The sequence below is a fragment of the Peromyscus californicus genome, unplaced genomic scaffold (assembly GCF_007827085.1).
Source record: "Peromyscus californicus insignis strain IS unplaced genomic scaffold, ASM782708v3 Scaffold_14__1_contigs__length_90479793_seg_1, whole genome shotgun sequence".
NCBI lineage: Eukaryota > Metazoa > Chordata > Mammalia > Rodentia > Cricetidae > Peromyscus > Peromyscus californicus.
The window spans coordinates 6997390-7016318 of record NW_026294435.1 but is presented as its reverse complement, the minus strand read 5'-3'; the positions used below and the strand labels follow the sequence as shown (position 1 = coordinate 7016318).

The 18929-nt window shown below is 36.6% G+C and overlaps 1 protein-coding gene across 8 annotated transcripts in view; it reads left to right on the top strand.

The window, feature by feature from the left end:
* The window catches only part of Relch (RAB11 binding and LisH domain, coiled-coil and HEAT repeat containing), a 94210-nt gene that overhangs the window by 50256 nt on the left and 25025 nt on the right, over positions 1–18929 (top strand). For 6 of the 8 annotated variants that reach the window (XM_052736488.1, XM_052736491.1, XM_052736486.1 and 3 more), the window contains 9 exons: positions 1967–2057; positions 5137–5208; positions 7033–7173; positions 7531–7695; positions 9074–9221; positions 13347–13503; positions 14043–14166; positions 15845–15893; positions 17888–17967. In XM_052736488.1, the coding sequence (XP_052592448.1) occupies positions 1967–2057; positions 5137–5208; positions 7033–7173; positions 7531–7695; positions 9074–9221; positions 13347–13503; positions 14043–14166; positions 15845–15893; positions 17888–17967 (1027 nt within the window). The remainder of the gene's footprint in view (positions 1–1966; positions 2058–5136; positions 5209–7032; positions 7174–7530; positions 7696–9073; positions 9222–13346; positions 13504–14042; positions 14167–15844; positions 15894–17887; positions 17968–18929) is intronic. The other 2 variants (XM_052736487.1, XM_052736485.1) reach the window with 1 other exon arrangement.

Sequence of the window (18929 nt, the reverse complement as noted above, 5' to 3'; positions counted from 1 at the left end):
CTTTGTAAGTGTTTATCTCATTTTAGAGCTTCTTTTTACATCTTCTGTTGTAACATATGAGTCATGAGACATAAAGCTGGGAACTTGAAGTAGAAGGAGCTCCAAAGTTATGATCACATAGCCTAAGATATCCTGACACTTACACTATGTCTCTGTCTGTTGTTCTTAGTAGAATGTACCCAAGAACAAGTGGAGAGACTTGTCCTCAGTACACAGCCAGTCGGGTGTCACTAGCGACCTGCATGCACACTAGTCAAGTAGAAATAAGGGAAATTAGATCGCTATAGAAATACCATCTAACTTGAAAGTTTTCTAAGGACGGTTGGTGATCCTATACAGGAAAATGCATGTCTCATATCTCATTTTCTTCTTTTAAAAAGTGCCTTTCCCCATCTTGGTAACTTAGTAATGAAATACCAGTTTAAGTTTGCAAGGCAAAACTATTTTTTGGGTTTTTTGTTTTTTGAGACAGGCAAGGCAAAACCTAAACATAACCACTGCCACCTGGTGGCCAAGCCTTCACATCAGAAATAAAGCATTCCTGCCTCTTGTGTTTTCATCTTACAGAAATACAAATTTTATTAAAACAGACTAATAACAATAATTCACATTATTATATAATATAAATGAAAAGTAGATGTATTTGTTAGCATCTGCTTGATAGATAGCTACTTGTTATTTTTCTTTAGTTAATTAATCTCAGACTTCTTTAATAGTATCCCAATAAAACCTAGTTTTGTACTCCATGATGATACTTTCTGCAATGCTTTGGCAACAGCCATAAATGATACCATATTTCTAGCTAAATCGTTTGCTAATTAGTCTTATTTTTTACTGTTGTAGTAGCCCACTTACAATGCTATTAACAGTGTATTAGCCATCTGATATTTTCTATTTTGAACTGCATTTCAGAGCTATCACTTTTTCCTTTTGACGTTTAGATGTGGTTTGTATAGTGGTAGTACATGATTTCAAGTTCTGTACATGTATAGCATGAAGAAATATTGTAAGTGCTTAAAATTTGTGTGCCAGTGACTATGACCAGGGTCCAGGGCTTCATGCATGTGTGTTTGTTAGCCAGAAGGCAATTTGGGCACTTTCCTCGGGCACAATGCATAGTTTTACTTTTGTTGGCACTAAGGATAGAGCCCAGGGACCTACAGATGATCAGCAAGTGCACTACCACTGACCTATAGCTCCAGACCTGACCCTTGAAACAGATGCCTCAGAGAGCCCACAGATCTGCCTGAACTGGGCTTACAAGTGTGCCCTATCATACTTGGATTTTTCTACATGCTTTCTTTCTAAGAAAGTAATTATAATTATCAAACATTTGTGGTTGGTATAAAAATACTGTTATATTAGAAATGTCTCATGAGGAAGCAGGTGACAGAATTTCTCATTGTATTTTCTTTTATTCACTAGGGGGAAATACAAGAAATAGAAAATCAAAATGAAAAACTGAGAAATAGAAACATAGTGATATAAGTGAAAGGGAATTTGTGTAGTAAAATTTCCAAAGATTGGGTTAGAGTGTAACTTGGATAGTTTGAGGTCCTGGATTTGGTCCTCAGCACTGCAATTAAAAATAAGTGCATATGTATATTAATATATTAGTATATATGGACTGTGGTGGGTAGAAAGTTGCTATAATACATAATAAAGACATTAACTTGAAAAATTGAGACACAGCAATAAGGATTCTTAGAATTGACTCTTTTCTTGTTTATTTTTTGATTTGTCTTAGTTTGAGTTTGTTTTGAGACAGGGTTTCACCATCTAGTCCTTACTGGCCTGGAACTTATATAAACCAGACTGGCCTCCACTCACAGAAATCTGCTTACCTTGTCTCCCAAGTGCTGGAATTAAAGGGGTGCCACCATTCCTGGCTGTTTAACTCTTTTTAACTCGTGGTTGTAGTTCTATTTTCTAATGCATATACAAGGGTTTTTCCTATTATTTTCAGGCAGATGATACTGACAGGTTGTGTGGCATTTGCACGTCATGTTGGACCAACACGAGTGGAGGCTGAACTTTTACCGCAGTGTTGGGAACAGGTAAGTTACCTCTTGACTTCCTTAGCTGTTTTGTTCTTATACCTGAAGGTTTATATTTTCTTTTTAAAGCACATGGGGAAATCCATGAAATGTGAATTATGCTACTGTCAATAGCTCAGCACATGATTTATTTGCACAAAAGAATGCTCTGGGATGCTTTGCTTTATTCATTCATTCAGCAGATACTTAGAAAACACTAAGTCCAGTGCCGGGTACTAGTGTAGTAACGAGGAAAACAGTGTGAAGAAAGACAAAGTAGAGGACTGAATGTGATAGAAAACATTGCCCTCCCGTGAGGACGTGCTGTTGAACCAAGAGTCTGAGTGAAGTAAGGTGTGACAAGTACAAAGACCCTGCACTGTTTGCTTGGTGAGCTTGAGGGAGAGTGAACTGTGTGTGTGTGTGTGTGTGTGTGTGTGTGTGTACGCACATGTGCATGCAAATGGAAAACCTGTGTAGATTATAGATACATGCATTATGCAAAGTGTAAAACGTATATAGCAAGTTTATATATTTATAATTAAATTCATTTTACTGGAGTAGTTTTACTTTTTTTAAAATAATTTATTTTTATTTTGTATTCATTGGTGTTTTGCTTCCATGTGCATTTGTGTGAGGGTGTCAGAAGCCCTGGAACTGGAGTTACAGACAGGTGTGAGCTGCCATGTGGGTGCTGGAAATTGGACCCAGGTCCTCTGGAAGAGCAGACAGTGCTCTCAACTGAGCTATTTCTCCAGCTCTCCCCCTTTTTTTAATTAATTAATTTTTATAATTTTACTTTTATAATGTATGCTAATATTCAAGTCCTGAAGAACTCAGATGTACTAGGTCAGAAAGCACCTCATCACATCACCTTTAAAAGATTACTTTCTCATTATAGTTATAAAGCCCAATTTAAAATAGTCTTCTTGTTGTTTAAAAAAAAAAATAATTGGTCACAAGTAACCCCAGTGTGTCACTGTTTAAAGTTCTAACCCTATTTCTTTGGGCATTCATTTTATTACTAAAGTGGTAGAGCAACCAGGTTCAGTGTATAAATTGAACAGTGTAGCACAGTGTACTACTAATTACCTCTGACAGTGGCACGCAGCATCTCTGTTACAAAGCATGCTAATTTAGGGTGTGTTTCTAACTGCTTAAAGTCAAAAAAAAAAAAAAAAGAAGAAGAAGAAGCTGGGGGGGGGGGGGGGGGGGGGGAGGCGGGAGGCGGGGGGGCGGTGGCGCACGCCTTTAATCCCAGCACTCGGGAGGCAGAGCCAGGCGGATCTCTGTGAGTTCGAGGCCAGCCTGGGCTACAGAGTGAGTTCCAGGAAAGGCGCAAAGCTACACAGAGAAACCCTGTCTCAAAAAACAAACAAAAAAAAATGCACTATGAAACTTGGAATTTGTAAGTCTGTACGACTATTCATGTGTATACATTTAATGTTGTGTAGTTTTTCCATTTTCTCTTTTTAGCTTGCATTTGTCGAACTGAGCACAGAGATAAACACATGTAATCCCAGCACTCAAGAGACAGAGGAGTTCAGGCTAGACCCTGCCTCAAAAACCCTAATAAAATTTTAAAAGTAAAAAATTGTACCAGACATACTGGTGCATGTCTGTAATTTCAGTACTGGCGAGGCTGGCCAGAAGGTGCTGTGAGTTCTAGCAAGCCTGGGTTAATTTCTCAAAAGCATCCCCCAAAAAAGAGTTTTGTTAATTCCAGTGCCACCTGGAGTCTTATCACTGAATGGCTTTGGTGTGTTAACAGTTACGTTCATCTCTGCATCCAGTTTGAAAATTAAAGCTTTTTATTACCCCCAACACAAATGTGCTGTTAGGACTGTTGTGGCTACTATGGGTCTCTTAAATCTCCATATGAAGTTTAAGATCTCTCATTTCCATAAAGAAGCCAACAGGGATTTTGTTTTTTTTTTTTTTTTTTCTGTAATTTATTGAGTCTGTAGATGGATCTGGAGAGGATTCCCATCCTGATTATATAAGTTTCCAATCTGAGTTTAGGGTTCCTTTCCATTCATCAGTCTTTTAAAATATCTACCATAGTGGTTTGTAGTTTTTAAAATGTATGCTTTGTACTTATTTTTTTCCTAAGTACTTTAGTTGTAAAGTTAGTTCATTAATTGAAGAAATAATTGATTTGGTATGTATACATACATGAGACATGATATGCTAGACTGAGAAGGAACGAGGTCACACTTTAAGCACAGGCCTCTGATATTCAGACTCTGCTTTCAGAGCACTTGTGACCAGGTTAGATTTAGCTCAGAGACGTTAGTTACACACATCTCTGCCATCTCTTCTGTAACCTTTATGATCATGGTCAGGGATCTAGCTAGCCACCTACCTCTAGTTTGTTGCCCAGTAGATTTCTATATAATTTCTTTTCTTAATTTTAGGCATCCAAAACATTATTGAATTATATCATCTTTTGATATGGGAATATGAGAACAGATATACTTCTTTTCCAGTCAAAGAAAGATTTATATTCTATGAAGAAGACATATGGGAACAAAGCCCAGTATGTGACTTTCTTTTATTTTTTGTTCCAGTTCAGTGTAGTCATCACATAGCAAAACTCCACTGTTTTGCATATACAAACTTTTCTTGCAGGAAAGAAGTCTTCTTAAACGGAACATAGAGTTCTTACGTAGCTGGTTAAAGTGTGGCTAACCTATTGGCTAGCCCCAGGGGGAGAAAACAGACTGGTGTCTATCACACGTCAAGTCTCTAAGGTCCAGAAGATTTCTCCACCTTCTGTTGCTAGGAGAAGTGCTTGCCTCTTCTGACATCCTAAGAGAGCCTAGTCCTAGGGAAACACACGATTTCTAGATACCTTGCCAATTCCTCGTCTTTGATTTTCCCATTTTTCTTTAACAGATACCCCTGTGCCTTGATGTTTAGGCTCCCCTTGATTCCTTTATTCCTGACCCAGGTATAGACATACAGGGAGTCCCAGAGGTGGAAAAGGAAGACAGTGTACTATATTCTTAACAAGATGTATGGTGAAAAGTAGTTGTCTTTTGGAAGAAGAGAGAGTGTGTTACTTACACTTGACTGATGTACTTGTTTTTGACACCAGATTAATCACAAATATCCAGAAAGAAGACTGCTTGTGGCAGAGTCCTGTGGAGCGCTGGCACCTTACCTTCCTGTAAGAATTTCTATTTAACAATAGAGTGTCTTGTGTTGTACATTTTCATCCACTCTTTTAGCCATGCTATTGTAACAAAAGAAAGAGAGGCTCACACTATTGCAATGTTTTTGTAACCAAGTATATCCTAATTGGTTGTTCGTGCATATGTAACTATGCCGGTAATTCTGACAGTATGTTCTGAGGACCCTGGGAAGTTCCTTGTGGTTCTTTCAAAGAGGTATATAAGGTAGAACCTATTTTCCTTATAAGATCTCTTTTGTCCCTCACATATTTACACATACAGTGTTGGTGAAGAAGTAGTAGTGGACAGCAGTGCTCCTGCATGGCACTGATCAGAGAGGTGGCCCTCAAATGTTCTAACAAGGACTGTGCGCTTCACAGCCACATATTGCCAAAGCAAGCCAGTTTCATTCACAAAAGGACTTTGCTTAATCAGTAAAATTATTAATTTTACTATGTTCTCACCCTTGAATCTTCGTAATGTTCTATGATACAAAAATGAAAATGATAATAGAAAATGCTTTGGCTGCAGACTGACATTTGGCAGGGTTTTCAGGAAAAGCACTTAGGTTTGTGTTTGAGCACTGAGGGCAGTAGCTGGTTTCTTTCCTGGGGTATCAATTTTTCTCAGCAGAACCACATACTGTCAGGCTGTGCTTATTCAGACTTGGGCATAGGACAGATAATTTCATTTTCATGAAGTAAGTTGTCACTTGGAGAAAAACAAATAGACAAACCCCCTTTCCAGTGATAAAAATGAATATTGAGTATGTTTTAGAATTGTGGGAAATTTGCATCTACCACTGTAAGCCTAACAGCTTTTAAATGCATAAAAGCTTTTTAATAATATAAATTAGTAGATTTTTTAATGATAAAATTTGCCAAAATCTACATAACTTTATGTTCTAGATTTTCCCCAAATTCACAATGTGTATGTTAACATAGAGGCATTCTGTCTGAGATGAAGCAGTGAAATTTAAGTTCAGAGATTTATTGTGGGATTTGGTTTGGCTTGCTTTGGTTTTTGTGAGATAAGGTCTCATTGTATCCCTGGATAGCACACCACCCATGTGCTAAGATTACAGGTCTTCATCATCACAACCAACTCACAGGTTTAAATGTTTGTTTTGTTCAACTGATAAGACTTAAGAAAAAGTCAAAACAAAATCCAGTTTTTATTTTATTCTGTTTATTATGTATTTTAAAGGTGTCAGACCAAATTCAGGTTTGATTAATTTTATAACTTGACAAGTTTCTATAACGCGTAGAGGGGTATGAATTTGAGTATTGATGACCTTATTTTATTTAAGATCTATTTTCTTTTTAATTACATGTAATTGAAAATGTAGGGGGTACACATGAATGCATATGTCCAAGGAGGCAGTATGCATACCTCTGTAGCTATCGCTAACAGACAGTTATAAGCTGCCTGATATAGGTGCTGGGAATAGAACTCCGGTCTTCTAACAGAAGTAGAGTCTTAACAACTGAGCTGTCTCTTTAGCCCCTGATAACTTCATTTTAATCTCCATTTTTAATTAAGCTGATTCTTTAACGTAACTGGAAACAGTGGTGTATGGTGCTGGACGTTTATCTCAGTGATTGAGCCCTGCCTGGCATTAATGCAGCTCTGGGTTCCCAGCATTTATATCAGGTATATGTACAAACCTACACTCACTCACATATACACAACATTTATAAATACAGAATAAATTGTATTAACAGTAAGTTAAGTCGCAGCAGTAGTTGACATTTTTATTAAATATTACCATATTAAATAACAGCATAAATAAATCATAAAAATGTATTGGTTATTTTCAGAAAGAAATTCGTAGTTCCCTGGTTCTTTCAATGTTGCAACAGATGTTAATGGAAGATAAGGCAGATTTGGTAAGAGAAGCTGTCATCAAAAGCCTGGGCGTCATTATGGGCTACATTGATGATCCTGACAAATATCAACAGGTATGTTTTTCAGCATGAACTTCTTTTACCCTGTTATAAAATGCAAATAACGTACTGATTCAGGTAGTTGACAGGTAGTTGCAGGTGAGATGCTGTGTCAGTGTGGTTAGCAGGAATGATGGCTGCTTTCAGACCAGCAACTGTGAGGAAGTTGGAAATGAGTGTGCATGTTTTCCACACCGTCTCTGCTCATCCATGGATACAGTAACACTTAAGTAAATGGAAAGGATTTGTAGATGAGTGTCTTCCTTAAAATGTTTTCTGAATTTCTTAAAATGCACATTTGTTGCGTTTTATTACATTTTTTTGGAAATTTACTTTTTTAACAATCTCCATTTGCCTGTTTCTCTTTTGCAGGGCTTTGAATTACTGCTTTCCGCCCTGGGTGACCCCTCAGAAAGAGTTGTTAGTGCAACACACCAAGTATTTTTACCAGCTTATGCTGCCTGGACAACTGAACTTGGGAATTTACAGTCTCATCTTATACCTACACTACTGAACAAGATTGAAAAGCTTCTTAGAGTGAGTTCTTCCTTTTTAGATGGTTCATAAATTGAAAGGATCTGTTCTAGAGACCTTTCTAGAGAAATATGGGGCCAGAGACAAGATGTACCACTTAGCCAAATAGTGTAACACATCACCACTGAAGAGAGATGAGGAGCTAGAAGAGAAGGTACATTGGGCGCTGTTAGCTGGAATAACACCTTCCTGGAAATAGCAGACATTGTTCAGAGTGCCTGTCCCTCCCTGATCCTATGAAGACATGACTGTTTTACATAAAACATCAGCTCTAGTTCCAGATTGCAGAGATGACTAGATGCTGAGTCTCTGTAGTCTCTTATTTCTATGTCAGAACTACTTTAACTATGCTTATTCGAGCAGAGACATCTTAGAGAGGACTTCATTCTCCTCAGAAGAGTAGGTGAAAAGTTGAGAAAATAACCGATACTTCTTTTTCTAATTTTTCTTCTACATGTTCTTTGAGAGGCTAGCAGAGAAGCTGGTGTTTCATGGGTGCCTACATATACTGCTAAGGTCAATACATTACATTTAAAAACCCACTTCACCCTTAGAACCTTTTGAGGGGTGTTTTGTGTTTTACAGGGAAACTAGGGTTTGGTGCTTAAGTAACTTGTCAGGGTCCCCAGCTGTCATACAGATTGGTTTCTGACTCCAGACTCTTTGAAGTGTTTGCATTCTTTCTATCTGATTGATAATTAACCAGGCCTTGTTTTTTATGTGTGTACCTTGCTATGGTTTAAGTAATACCACATTGCTTCTAAATGTCTCCAGTGTCCTTCTTAGCTAGTAATAATTTCTGTTAAGAAAAAAATAAACTGACATGTCAGGTAGATCTAAATGCAATAACTGCTTTTATCTCCAATAGTTGTTAGTATTTTGGTTTGGGTTTTTTGGTTTGTTTGTTGTTGTTTTTTGTTTTTTTCTCACTATAACGTTTGGCTTCTGGGTGCCATGTTAATCCTGTTTCTGTCATCTTTCTGTGGAAGCGATTACTTGCGAATACAGATGGTACCAGGTACCTGAAAGCATTTAGGAAGTAGAGAAAAAGCAAATGATTCTACAGGATTAGCAGTGTTAAACTTACTGTGACTCACTAGTGTATAAGAATTTCAGAAGATAAAAAAACACTCTCCAGAAAAACTGTGTCCAGCACTGGAAATGGCTGTTCCCAATGTTTCATATTAAAGATTATGGCATGTCTACAAGTGCCTTCTTGCTTCTCAACAGTTTAGATGGACATCTCTGCTAAGTACATGTTTCAGGTCTAACATAGAGGTCCTTAAATGTTTATTTGCCTTAGAAAGGGAAGCTGTCATGTATCCAACTTGCAATGTGATTTCAAAAGCCTAAGGTTAGCTCCCACCCCCTTTTGTTTCAGGAAGGAGAGCACGGGCTGGACGAACACAAGCTCCACATGTATCTCTCTGCCTTGCAGTCCTTGATCCCATCTCTCTTTGCATTAGTGCTCCAGAATGCACCTTTCTCCAGCAAAGCCAAGCTGCACGGTGAAGTGCCCCAGATTGAAGGTACTGGACTCAGCTCTTGACGGAAGCTGTGGAATATTGGCAGTTCAGCCTCCCAAAGAGGCTTTTTGATTCTAACCATTATATGGCAGCACAGTTACTAAAATGTATTATATGTATAATGTATAGACTCTTGTGTTCAGAGATTAGTAAAGACTCAGATAAACTTTATAGTTTCCTCTTTTATGAATAAGCCATGTGAGATTATTCTGTAATAGTCTTTGCTTTTACCCATTGAGTGGGTGGGTGGGTTTTGCTTGTTTGTTGGTTTTATGGGAAGTTTTGTGTTTTGTTGAGGCAGGGTCTCACACTAGCGAAGGCTGGCAGTTTCTGTAAGGAAGCTGGAATAGACATTTCTGTCTCAGATCTGAATCATTGAAAAGACTCACTTAATAGTTAATTGTGTGTGAAGTTTGTCATTTCTTTATTTTTTTCTTCCCTAGCTGTTTTGTTTTCAATAGAGTAAGATAAATATAATTGTAGCTTTTAATAATAAATATAATTTCCTGCTGTGTTTGTAGTAGAAAGAAACAAGTGTGTGGTATGATTTTTCTCTCCTCCTCCCCCATAGAAAGAAAGTGACTTATCTTCAGAAACACGTGAAGTCAAGCTGGGAATACAGTTGATTGACAGAATGCTTACCTAACACATGAGCAGGGGTACTAGGCTCAATCCCCAGGACTGGGGTTGGGGAGAAAGAAAAAAATACATGAAGTCACTTTCCCAGTAGAAAATAAATGATCTTTGATGTGTAAGAGGTGGTTGACAGCCATAATGCTCCTAAGCAGTACACCTAGGCAAAGGCTGTACACAGGCTTTTCCTGTGTATGAAATATCTTTGTAGCATTTTCAGGTTTGTGAAGTTATCTGTGTCTCTTACTGGCTTCTGATAAAGAATTATTGTATTGATAATTAAAAAAAAACATTCATAAGCTAAAGACTTGGAAGATGAGACTCCGTAAGAATGTATAACTAGTTACTCTGTGATTCTACCACCCACTAAAGTACTTCTTATTTTCAATCCCTCTTCCTCTTCCTGGTTGGCTGTGGTAGTTTGCTGAAGTTGTCTTAACAAAGTACCACAGGCTAGCTGTCTTAACAGCAGAAATATGCCATCTCATAGCTAGAGGGCAGAAGTGTAACAAGAAGAAGGACTTTCAGAGAACTGAGAGGAAGCTGGCCTGTTCCTTAACTTCTGCTGGTTTATGGGCCTTCTTTGGTGCTCCTTGGCTTGCAGATGCATCTGACTCTGTCGTTCCCTTCACATTGCATGCTCTCTGTAGACTTTTCTAGTGAGGACATCAGTCATATTAGATAGGAGCCTCCCCACCCCACCTTCTAGATGATCTCACTTTATCTGAACACACCTATTTCCAAACAGAAGACTTGAGAGAAGAAACTAGTTCAGCCTATGATACGTATTGTTGTTTCTTCATGTTTTTAACAAATACTCCTTGAATGCCAACTGCTGCCGTCCACTTATTTCTTTGCCATCCTGAACATGCTCCTTACTTAATGTAACTACTACTTGTGATTGTCTTCATTACACCAAATAACAGTCTTGTTTTTAGTTGCTGTTGCTATAACTCTTTGGCTTGGTGGTGGTGGTGGTGGTGGTGGTGGTGGTGGTGGTGGTGGTGGTGGGTGGTGGTGGTAATGGTGGTGGTGGTGGTGGTGGAGGTGGTGGTGGTGGTGGAGGTGGTGGTGGTGGTGGTGGTGGTGGTGGTGGTGGTGGTGGTGGTGGTGGAGGTGGAGGTGGTGGTGGTGGTGGTGGTGGTGGTGGTGGTGGTGGTGGTGGTGGAGGTGGTGGTGGTGGTGGGTGGTGGTGGTGGTGGTGGTGGTGGTGGTGGTAATAGGTCTATTAGAAAGGATGACACAAGGTTTTTTTGTTGCCAGTTATTTTATTATGTATATATACATATATATACATGTATGTATGTATGTATGTATATATGTATATACACATTAACCGAAGTTTATGTCAGGCACTTTTGTTTCAGGCATTAGAGGTATGCTGGTGAATAAGATAGCATTCTCTGACATTTTAGAACTAACCTCCAGCGATTCCTAGTAGCTGTTATTCTGGAGAATTACTGTGCACATTTCATTGCTCATAAGATTCTATTTTTTAATGTTTTACCATCTTATTAAAATGTTATTCTGGGAACTTTTATGTAATATTGTATGATAGACTTCAGGTTTTTAAAACTATTGTTAAGTAGAAAAATATTTTGAGGCTCTTGAGACATTCTTTTGTTGTTGTTTTTGTTTTTTGAAACAAGGTCTCTCTGTAGCCTTGGCTGTCTGAAATGTGCTCTGTAGATCCACCAGCCTCTGCCTTCCATGTGCTGGGATTAAAGGCACGTGCTACCATACCCACCTAGACATTCTTATTTCTTCTCTATAGCTTAATTATCCACATAATAACCTATTTCCCATCATTTTTTTCTGTTCGACTTCGATTTTAAAATGCCTTTAGTCCCATCCCTTATATAGTCAGTCTCAATCCATCTGTTTTAATTGTAATTACTGTTTTCCAATCATAGATTAATAATTTTGAAATATAAGAATTCCATCATATGTAGCAGATTGTGCCCAGTATGACAGAACCCTGGTTGAAATTATGTCATATATGCTTCGATGTGATGTAGAAGTTTAAACCCAAATACCTCTAATCATTCCAGATCTTCTATTTCTGAGCAAGGCTAGTAAGAATTCAAGCAGAAATCTAAGTTGTGAGTGATAACCATGTCACCCTCGTTTCTATCTCTGGGTACAAATAGGAGCGTTCAGATAGCAGCCATGACCATTCTCTACATTTAATATATTGTTGAATGCCTGTTGCAGCACAGGAGTATGATAATGTCTTATTTTTACATTTTTAAAGTTAGGTACTATTTCAAATTTTCTGAAGCATAATATCATTAAATATATTTTCAGCAAATACTGAACCCTTCTGTTATCTTTTGGGTGTGATTACTACTATCTGGAAATTTATATCCTACAGTTAATGAACTTACTGTCATACATTATTCACTTAATAGTCATGTAAGTATTCCACAATACCGTGAAAGCCTGGACTCTCAAGATGGCTCCATAGATAAAGGTGCATGTCACCAAGCCCAACAACCTGATTTGAATCTCTAGTACCCACATGGTGGAAAGAGAACTTGCTCCTGTGAGCTGTCCTCTTACCACCATGAATATCATATCACATGTGTACCACCCCCCCAAACACACCCGGGCAAAATTAAAATGTCATTTAGAAAAGAAATTTGAGCCGGGTGTAGTGGTGCAAGCCTTTAATCCCAGCACTTGAGAGGCAGAGGCCTGCAGACCTTTGTTAGTTCAAAGCTAGCCTGGTCTACAATGCAAGTTCTAGGACAACCAGGGCTACAAAGAGAAACCCTATCTCAAAAATCAAAAAAGAAAAAAAAAAAAGAAATCTGATTGTGAGTCATAGGATTATAGACTTTATTAATATGATTAAGCTTTTTAAACATACTAGTATACCCATGTATGTGTTATATTTTAGTTACACAATTTAAAAGTGAGTTTTTTTCATTTTCCCTTCAGATTTTGTTAAAGTTTTGAATGTGGGACCTTGGTTACGGTATCTGTATAGATTGTGCTTTAATACTTTACATTAACTTAAACAGACTGAAATTTTTAAATAAAGCATTTAATGTTAAACATTAACTACTAAAGAAGTTTATTCAGCTGAGGCTTGAATATTTTACGTCATTATTCTATCCTATGAAACAGTATTTTCCCTGCTTTTAACTTTAGTCTCTGAAGGATATCTTTTATTATATTGATTGGCATAAACAGTATAATGGAATTACATATTTTTGTTATTTAATTAAAATTAAATTTTTAACTAAATCCATGCTTTTTACTGGAGTCTTATCTTCAAACCAATTTTAATTTAAACTATATTAGTTTAGTTTTCACTAATAAGCATTCATTAAATTATTTATTAAGTGTGGGTGTCTCAGATCTCCTAAATGTTTGAAATTTAAAGTTTATAACAAGTTAATTAAATATCAGAGCCTTATTTGGCTTTGGATAGAATAACTAAGTGCTCAGACTTATTTTTTTCCTATGTGATTTATTTGTTATTTACAGTGACCAGGTTCCCCCGGCCTATGTCACCTCTGCAAGATGTCTCTACTATTATTGGAAGTCGTGAGCAATTGGCAGTGCTTCTACAACTTTACGATTACCAACTAGAACATGAGGGCACAACAGGCTGGGAGAGTTTGCTGTGGGTTGTCAATCAATTGTAAGTTACCACCTCCATATCCATTTTATATACCTAAATTAGATCAATGAAAAATTGCTCATATTTAGACTTGAGACAGAGGGAAAGTTTATAAAATAGATTTAATTTGTTTAAGAAACTTAAATTGGCATCTTCAAAAGCAAAACTTGAAAGGTGATTTATGCCCACTGTGTATGTAACATTCTATGAAGAAGTTCATCATTATTATGTCAGGACTGATTTACTGCCTTGAGTGGTAGTTACAGTAGACTTTAAACTACATCCTAATTTAATAGCTTTGAGTCTAGAATGGATGCTTTATTAAACCAAGGTTTGTGATGTATCAAATCCATGATTTTGAATCCCATTAACTTCACATGCAGTAAACTTTGAAGAGTTGATCTAGTAGAGTTCATTAATGTCATTTCAAAGGATCCAAAACCCATCCTTTGCTTACAGAGAGCATAAGGAAGGTTTTCAGATCTGCAGTATTGCAAGAAGTAGCCCAGAGACAGTCATTTACTTGTCCCCATGCTGTTTTTCTCTCCTTTCATGCTCAGGTTGCCACAGCTTATCGAAATAGTGGGCAAAATTAATGTAACCTCAACAGCCTGTGTCCATGAATTCTCCAGATTTTTCTGGCGCCTTTGCCGGACATTTGGCAAAATTTTTACAAACACTAAGGTAAATATTAGTATTCCATCTTTACTTATGTTCAAGAGACAGAATTGTAATATAATAATGCTTTACTAAAGTAAATAATAACATGAGCCTCCCTTTATCTTCTAGCATCTTTAATGTCTTAGAATGCTGTTAATTAGTTACATTTAATAGTATGTTTAGTCTCAGCTTATGGTGTACTAAGATTTTATTATGAGATCTGCCACAGTAGGTCTGTCAAAGGCTTTTACCATAGGCATATCATCTGTGGAAAGCAACCCTATTCTTTGAATAATTATCAAGTTTGTTTTTTTGTTTGTTTGTTTGTTTTTTGGGGGGTTTTTTGCCATATACTCCAGATTTTGGAAGTGTTGGTGTGCTTAGCACTTGGTAAAAGTCTAAGATGATGAGCCACAGCAGCCTGTAAAATTTGCTCCAAGGATACTGAGTCTCAGAAACAGCATGAACACTCAAATCTGTGTCTCAGTCAGTACCACAATGTGATCTGTCACGGTGGCGTACACTGCTGATTGTTTTAGGTGTTAAAATTTGAGGACACGTACATCCAATTCTTCATCAGTTCTGTTAATCCATTTTTCTTCAGCTTATTGTTTGGCTAGTTGCTTAGAGAACTGATTTTAAAAGGTGGCTGCTATGATCAGGTTTTCATCAAGATACTCAGATAGTAAACATCCTAAGCTTCTGCTCCTTCCTACTAAATCTGTGTTATTGAAACATTTGAAGCAGAAACGTAGTCTGCAATAAACTCATCGAAATTCAGACTTCCTTTCTAGTATGTTGGCTGCTAAGGTGCGTGACCTTTAATAAGTAACCTGTTATTAGTGTTTTGTGAAATGAAGACATTTAGTCTTAGTTGTGTGATTCTACAGCTTCATCTTTTCACAATGTTCTCCCTCTCGGTCTGCATTAAATGTGCAAGTCAATATGACTGAGATGCTGACAAGAAAGCAAAATCTATTTACCTCTTCACCAGTCTGATACCATTATCAGCAGGAATTGCTCAACAGTTCCTAAATAAATAGCTGGTATTGTTTAGAAAAACAAGTAGGAGTCACTTGAGCATTGAACACTGTAGAGTTGTCTTCAGTGGTTTGAAATCTCTGATAATTCCAATTTAAAAACAAAAACAAAAAACTGAAATGAGCATTTGCTCTAACTTAAGATGCCAAAGTAAAATTCCTTATTTGAAGTTCAAATTTAAAAGAATTGATAATGGATTGTGATGAGTTTCACATTTTGAATATGCTAGCCATGAAAATCCTAAATGAGTGGAATTTCCTCATTCCCTTCAAATATATATAGCCAGATCCTTTAACCAATACTTCTAATCATATGTGGTGATATAGTGTTTAATCATGTAATAATATGCAAGTGAACTTTTTGATAACTAAATTTAGTTTTTAGCAGTAATTTTAAGTATTAAATTCATCTTGGAAATTATTTTAAGGAAAGGTACCAAAGACTATTCTGAAAATACTTATTGACCTGACTAGATTTTTATTTATCCTTAAAGGTCCTGCTTCTAGTCCCTTTATTCTTCCTTTATCTTGAGCCTGTTAATTAAACATAATATATTTCTGACCATTTCACTAGTCTATAAAGCAAAATAAATAGTTGTATCGATAATTAATATATATTTTACCACTGATTAATCCATGGATCTTTTCTTTGCATTGCTTAGGTAAAACCCCAATTCCAGGAGATTTTAAGACTTTCTGAAGAAAACATTGGTAAGTATGTCTATTATTACTTTAAAAAACAGTTGAACTTTTATATTCATGAAAAATATTATATTTGTTATCTGAAAATTATATAAACTAAGAAGAGTAATTGAGAAGAAAAGTGTATGTCATGGAGTTCTTAGTATTCCCACAAGCCATGTCAGTTGGCTTCCATGGGGTGAATTCATCCTTCCTCACTCTGATTGTAAATAACTACCTTAATTGTGACCAAACTGACCTAAGGTCAAGCTTCTCCAACCAGCTTTCACCCTTAGAGTGTGTTGTGGTATGCTCAAAGTACTTCAGCTTACAAAAGAAGCAACATTAAAATAACAGTGGAAAGCAATGAAGGGTATGCAAGTTTTTTAAATGAAACAGAAAATTTAAAGAAACTGTAGGTCCTGTGTGAATAGATTTTGCATTGATCATTTTTCACCATCTGTCTTAGACAGAGCAGGTACAGCATCACTCTAGGCCAGCTTCACTGGCCTAAGAAAATGACTATGTATACCTCTTGTAACCCTGTCTATTTTTTTTATTTCTAAGAATAAATAATAGAAAATATTAAATGGAATATATAGCAACTTCCACTTGATTGATCTTGAATGCATAGGTAATTCTTTACTTAAGATGTGATTTAGTGTCTGGAAAACTACATTCCTGGTGTCCTTAGCAATAGTTAGAGAATGAGTAAATGAATTAAGTTTGAAAACATCAGCACAAAAGTTACTTTTAATAGTTTTTTCAAGAGTTGGTTTTTGCCTAATTGTTGATGTTTTTATGTTTGAGGTATGTACTAATTCTAATGATAAATTAGTGAAGAAAAAATTAAGTTATTGAGAACTGACAGCTTTTAAAATCAAGTTAGCTGTGAATATTTAATTGTTCAGAAAGGAAATGATTACTTAGCCCCATTTTTATAGTTGTATCTCTAAATACCACTTGTTCCAGCCACAGATTTAATTCTCTACTACTATTGTTGTGTTAGCCAACATCAATATTCCTCCCAAGAAAAGTTTACTTTTACCAGCAAAATAAACTTTAAATGCTAGCTAATGTGAAACCAGTTTTGTTGTTGAAATTATGTCTAATTGTTAAATGTATTAAAAATTCATTTTCTTTGTGTTCAGCACTGAATGTAAACTAACTTTATATAAAAGTGTCAGTACAGCCGGGCGGTGGTGGCGCACGCCTTTAATCCCAGCACTCGGGAGGCAGAGCCAGACGGATCTCTGTGAGTTTAAGGCCAGCCTGGGCTACCAAGTGAGTTCCAGGAGAGGCGCAAAGCTACACAGAGAAACCCTGTCTCGAAAAACCAAAAAAAAAAAAAAAAAAAAAAAAAAAAAAGTGTCAGTACAATAACAACAACAACAAAAAAAAAACACCACTTAAGAACATAGAAAAAACCACTTAAAACTGTGTAATGATCAGTAAATGAACTATTGGTACTATAAATAATTTGCCTCATTATCATCTGTAGAATTTTTCTTTGTAAGTCTTACATTATCTTAGTATTTGTAGATGAAGACTCTTAGACAGTAGTCACAGGTCACACAGTCATGGATTCTCTTGCCATTCTTCCCATTTGTGTAGCCTGATCCCTCCTCCTCCATGAACATTATCAGGGCACTGTCTGCATGAAAACCTACAGTAGAAGCCCTGAGCCAAAGCAGGTTAACTAATGTGTATCTGCGTGCTACTTAAGACCTGGCTATGGAGATGCTTCAGAGACTCTTAAAGAAAGCTTTTGGGTTTTTTCATTCTAGAAATAGGAGTCTAAGATCCCAGGTTGATTATTAAATTCCTTTCTCATCTATCAGAAGTGTGTGTTCTAATGCCACTTCAGAACTAACTGTTAAGTTGTTATTAAGTTGTGCCTTCACCAAAGTGCTTCACAAAACAATCTCATAAATAGTTGTACTTTTAAATGCAATTCTGTTTTTCACTTTTGCCTTTATACTTAAAGTATACTAGAACTTTTAAAAATATTTTAATAATTTTAGATTCCTCATCAGGAAATGGGGTCCTCACTAAAGCTACAGTCCCCATTTATGCCACAGGAGTCCTCACATGTTACATTCAGGTAAGAGAGCAAGTCTTCCTCTCCAGGAAAGGTACCTTCTCCTTAGAAAATACTTGATGTTTGTTTGTTGTGGTCAGACCCAAAAGAAAAGCAAAAAGAGAAGTTTTACTCATTTTTCAAATGAGGAGCATATTTGAATAAATCTCCAAGTAAAGTACCAATTTAACAAATTAATTTAACATTAGATTACATTTACTTAGCAGAATTTCTTTGTGTTTCATGACGTTTTCCATGTATTGTATAAATGCAATAGAAAAATTAAAAATGCAGTAGAAACTATATTGTTTTTACCGAAGTACCCTTTGGTAATACTTTGTTTTTCTTAATTATTGCTATATATTAAACTATCCCAAGACATAGTTATAAACCATTTTATTTGCTTATGATTCTGTAATCGGGACACAGCTCATCTGGCTGGTCTTGCTATGGTCACTCATGTTGCATAAGCTATTATGTTGGTGGAGCTTTGACAAGAGTGACTGAGCTCTACCACCCGTGTGACAGGACCTCTGTCCATCTCCCATCATCTGACCTGATGATTCAAAACGTCAATGAATATGAAAGCAGAGTGTACTAGAGTAAGAGTTAGTCCTAGAATCAGTACAGTATTATTTCTGCTGTAGTGTAAATAAGGCATAAGTCTAGCACAGACTCAGGAAAAGTGAATTAAACTAGGGTAGATGTCAGGAGGTGTGTGGTCCTTAGGAACAAACAGCCACATTCTTCTCACTGTACTTTAAATAAATAGCATGATCCACATTAAGGCACATTAGAAAGTGGAGCATATGAAGGAAGAAGCATGCTTTTACGGATGATTTTCTGAGTTTTCATCCATGGATTCCTAGTTTCTTTGACCCTTGAATTCTAAGAGCTTCACTTGATATTTATTGCATCTTTCTTCTAAGCACATTCAAATGGTATCACAGCATTAAAACTCACTGCTGTACCCTGAATACTAGCTG